Consider the following 4,246-nt stretch of genomic DNA (forward strand, 5'->3'; position numbering starts at 1 on the left):
CATGTTAAAATTATGCTTCGCAATAAAATAAAAGAATAGTTCTTAATGTATTCTATAATGATTTACTTTGAACGAGAGCTTGTTGAAAATATTGATTCGGATTCAATCATAGATGAATTTTATTCTACAAAACATCGAAGGATGCAACTTTAATATTGTATTTTATTTTTATTTTCAATTTTATATACTTTAAATTTTATTTTATTTATATTTTTGTGTTATGTATTTGGATTGAAACTTTATTATTAATTTGATAAATTTATATATACAAGTTAATAATTGATCTTAAAAAATAATTTATGTATAGATAGAAAAAATTTCTAGCTCCGCCCTTATATATATATATATATATATATATATATATATATATAACCTTCAAGTAAAGACGCAGAGCAAAAGGCAAGCTTTTTATCTTCTTTGCCTAGGTACCTCCAGCTCCATATATTTAATAAAATGACAGGTACCAGCTCGGTTGCATCACAGAAAAGGGAATCAAATTGAACTTCCTTTATTTTTTAATGTGCATTGCAATCCCACTGCCGAACTATATAGAGCAAGTCTATACATCTTTAGATACAAACAAATTGTAAATAATATTCATATATGTGAAAATTACTTTTTTTTCACACTCATAAAATCGTTTATTGATTGTGGGATCAAAATTCATTACTTATATAATTTGCCACATCTATTTATGGTGAGAGACTTGAACGTTGTAATAATGAATATGGTCATTATCACTGACGTGCTATGTATTGTAAGAAAAAAAACAAAAAAAAAATTAATATATTAATATATTAAAATTTATAATTTAATATTTTCCATGAAAAAAAAAGTTAAACATCCATGTTTATAACCTAAAATCTTTATAAAAAATGATTTTTTGTTAAAAATTATATGACTAATCTACCTATCATTACAATTTCTATACTAATTTTTTTTATTATTATTAAACTTGATTGTATATATGATTTTTTTTAATAAGTGATGCACGAAACGAGTCATGGTGTATACCTCACTAGAATTAGTTTGTGTGGCTAGTCTATATGTTAAAATAATAAAACCCTCCAGAATTTTATAAGTAATGTGAGAATAATACCACGTTTTCTTTTGAGGACTCTGTGGAGCTACGTTAAAATAATATAAAAAAATCAGAGGTCAAATGCCCTGCCTAACTCTGTAATAGTTGGCACGTCCAAATCACTCGTCAATCAGCATGTAAGCAAGCCACCATGTTTGGGCGGCACATACAGCTTCCTTCAGGACCCTAGACGACCTTTCTTTGTTGTCATCGAAATCATCTTGTCATCCTCTTCATCCCATGGCAGCGCGTGTCTCTGGTGAAGAAATGATGTAGTTCTCGCATCCGATTTTCTTTATACTCTTCTTTTCTCTCTTTCCTCAATGTATTAATTGTGGGGGGAAAAATTGTGGTCGTCCAAATTAAGTGATGCACGAAACGAGTCATGCATATATGGTGTATACCTCTACATGTTAAAATAATAAAACCCTCTAGAATTCTATATGTAATGTGAGAATAATACCACTTTTTCTTTTTTCTTTTGAGGACTCTGTGGAGCTATATATATGAAACAATCTATGTACAAAAGCAAGCCTTCAAGTAATTAAAGACGCAGAGCAAAAGTCAAGCTTTTTATCTTCTTTCCCTAGTTACCTCCAGCTCCATATATTTACTAAAATGACAGGTACCAGTTTGGTTGCATCACTGAAAAGGTAATCAAAATGAGTTTCCTTTAATCTTGCACTCTGTATAGTTTCTTCCTATTTGAGCTTGGAAATATTCCCAATTAACTCTGATTCGCCTTGAATTCATTTTGCTTGTAACATTTCAAGATTATTTTGCGTTTAGATGTTTGTTTTCACATTTCAGGCGCTTGTCCTTAATTAACGACAGTACTATATATTTCAGGTTAGCAGGCAAGGTGTCAATCATAACCGGCGGCGCAAGCGGCATAGGAGCAAGTGCAGCGCAACTTTTCCATGAAAATGGTGCTAAGGTCGTTCTTGCCGATATCCAAGACAACCTAGGCCAAGCCCTAGCTCAAAAACTTGGTGAAGATGTTCGCTACATCCACTGTGATGTTTCAAACGAAGATGAAGTTAGCAATCTTGTTGACGCCACCGTTAAAAAGTATGGTAAGCTTGATATAATGTATAACAATGCAGGCATCCTGGGTCGCCCTTTAGGAAGCATTTTGGACACCCCGAAATCAGAATTAGACCGCCTAATTGGTGTGAACCTGGTAGGTTGTTTCCTTGGAGCCAAACATGCAGCTAGGGTCATGGTAACCCAAGGTCAGGGTTGCATTTTATTCACCGCCAGTGCTTGTACAGCTATTGGTGGACTTGCAACTCCCGCTTATGCAGTGACCAAACATGGTATCGTGGGGTTAGCGAAAAACTTAGCGGCTGAGTTAGGGCAGTACGGTATAAGAGTAAATTGTGTTTCGCCTTATGGAGTAGCAACTCCCATGTATGAGGGATTTTCAGCTGATACTGCGCCAATGATAGAAGAATCACTGGAACAAATGGGTAATCTGAAGGGGAAGATTCCCAAGGTGGAAGACATGGCAAGGGCCGCACTATACTTGGCTAGTGATGAAGCAAATTATGTGAGTGGGATGAATCTTGTCGTGGATGGTGGGTTCAGTGTTGTTAATCCTACAATGATGAAAGCTTTATACCCCGCTAAATTATAAGTTGATCTCGTTGATGTGCTTCTTTCTTGGTTTCAAAAAATTAGCAGAATTCTCAATGTATTCGGAAATGTGTTGAAGAATTTTTTAATTTGTAAAAGTAATTTTTTTTATTAAAATAATATAATAATAATATTATTGTTGTAACCCATTTTTAGGTCCCCATAAATAAAATAAAAATAAATTAATTAAAAAAAAAATGAACAGTCTCGTTTTGACAGACACTGTTCATCCCTCTCTATTTCCGCACGCTGCCTAAAGCCCCACGCCCCCTTTAAACGAGGAACAATGACCGAGCCTAGAGCCCCACGCCAATGACTGCATGCTGCTCCCAAAACTTAAAGCCCCACGCCCCTTGCTTGAAGATCTCGCCCGGTGTCCCCTGCTCCCCATGCGCAGCGGCACCTTCCCCGCTCACCCTTCGCCTATAAATATTGCTCTTAGCAGCCGCAGTAGAGGAGGCTTTTTTGTTTTTTTTTGGTGGGCAGAAGGACGAGAGGTAAAGTTTTTGAAGAACAAGGGGAAACTTTTTGGACAAGAGGAAAACTGAGGGAAGACGGAGAAGCTTTGAAACAGAGGAAAGGAAATAAAAACACACTAACACTGTCAAGGATCGTCATTTCTCAGCTCGCCATCTTCTCCACAGACGTAGGAGCACCATTGAAGAAAAGGCAGCAATCCGCGCCTCTGCTGCGAGAAGAAGAAGAACCAAGCCATCACCGCCAGCTACCACTATCTTCCTAGTCGACAACAGCACAGTTGGGAGCAGAAGGAGAAAGGGAAGCAGAGGAGAATAAAGTTGAAGAGGAACGCAAAGAAGAAAAGGAAGAACGGCTGAACACCGCACTCCACAATCACCGACCACCGTCCAAGTCACTCCCCGGCCACCACTACCAGCGCCTCCACAAAGTTGCCATAGAGAGGGAAGAACATTGCTGACTGAAGGAAACCAAGAGAAGAAGCAACGCCTCTGCAAAGGGGAAGAAAAAGAGAAAACAACTGCTGTCATTGAGCTTCCCAACCACTGCCACCGTCAGAACCACTGTGAGCCCTCACTGGGAGTGTTCGCCATCGTCTTCAACATCGTTTCCGCCACCTGGTTTGTCCCCCTTCTCGTCGCTATGCATCATTTCCTTGCATTTCATTGTTCATGTGAAATATAATTCGTTGCCTGGGAAGGTCTGCTGGGTTCAGCCCAGCCACATGGGCCGAGCTGGGTCCAGCTCAAAAATAAAAAAAAAATAAAAATTCTTCAAAAATTATTTCAAAGAATTTGTGATTTTCCAGTAATTTTATTACTGTATTTTGATCAATACCGGTTTGTATTTTTATACTGTAAAGATACAAATCCGGTATTAAAATACCCGATTTTCGTAAAAAAAAAAAGTTTATTAAAAAAAATGTTTTGTTTTCATGCATACGGCCTAGTCTCTCCAATATATATATATATATATATATATATATATATATATATTATAACATCGTATTTTCACACAACAAAGGAAATTTCAAAACAATATATGTATTAG

At 36.7% G+C, this 4,246-nt stretch overlaps 1 protein-coding gene across 1 annotated transcript; it reads left to right on the forward strand.

Annotated features, from left to right (window-relative positions):
* The first annotated feature begins 1,522 nt into the window (after window positions 1–1,522).
* Window positions 1,523–2,780, forward strand: LOC118027966 ((21S)-21-acetoxyl-apo-melianone synthase SDR). The gene is made up of 2 exons (XM_035031479.1): window positions 1,523–1,734; window positions 1,931–2,780. The coding sequence occupies exons 1-2, from the start codon at window positions 1,700–1,702 to the stop codon at window positions 2,718–2,720; spliced, it is 825 nt and encodes a 274-aa protein (XP_034887370.1). The 5' UTR covers window positions 1,523–1,699; the 3' UTR covers window positions 2,721–2,780.
* Window positions 2,781–4,246: the final 1,466 nt, after the last annotated feature.

This window comes from Populus alba, chromosome 6 (assembly GCF_005239225.2).
Source record: "Populus alba chromosome 6, ASM523922v2, whole genome shotgun sequence".
In the NCBI taxonomy this organism is placed as follows: Eukaryota; Viridiplantae; Streptophyta; class Magnoliopsida; order Malpighiales; family Salicaceae; genus Populus; species Populus alba.

Bases quoted from the DNA above. Each gene is read 5' to 3' on its own strand.
- LOC118027966 (XM_035031479.1), top strand. From the start codon at position 1,700: ATGACAGGTACCAGTTTGGTTGCATCACTGAAAAG. The intron at 1,735-1,930 runs GTAATCAAAATG...TATATATTTCAG, and splicing joins TTGGTTGCATCACTGAAAAG to GTTAGCAGGCAAGGTGTCAA.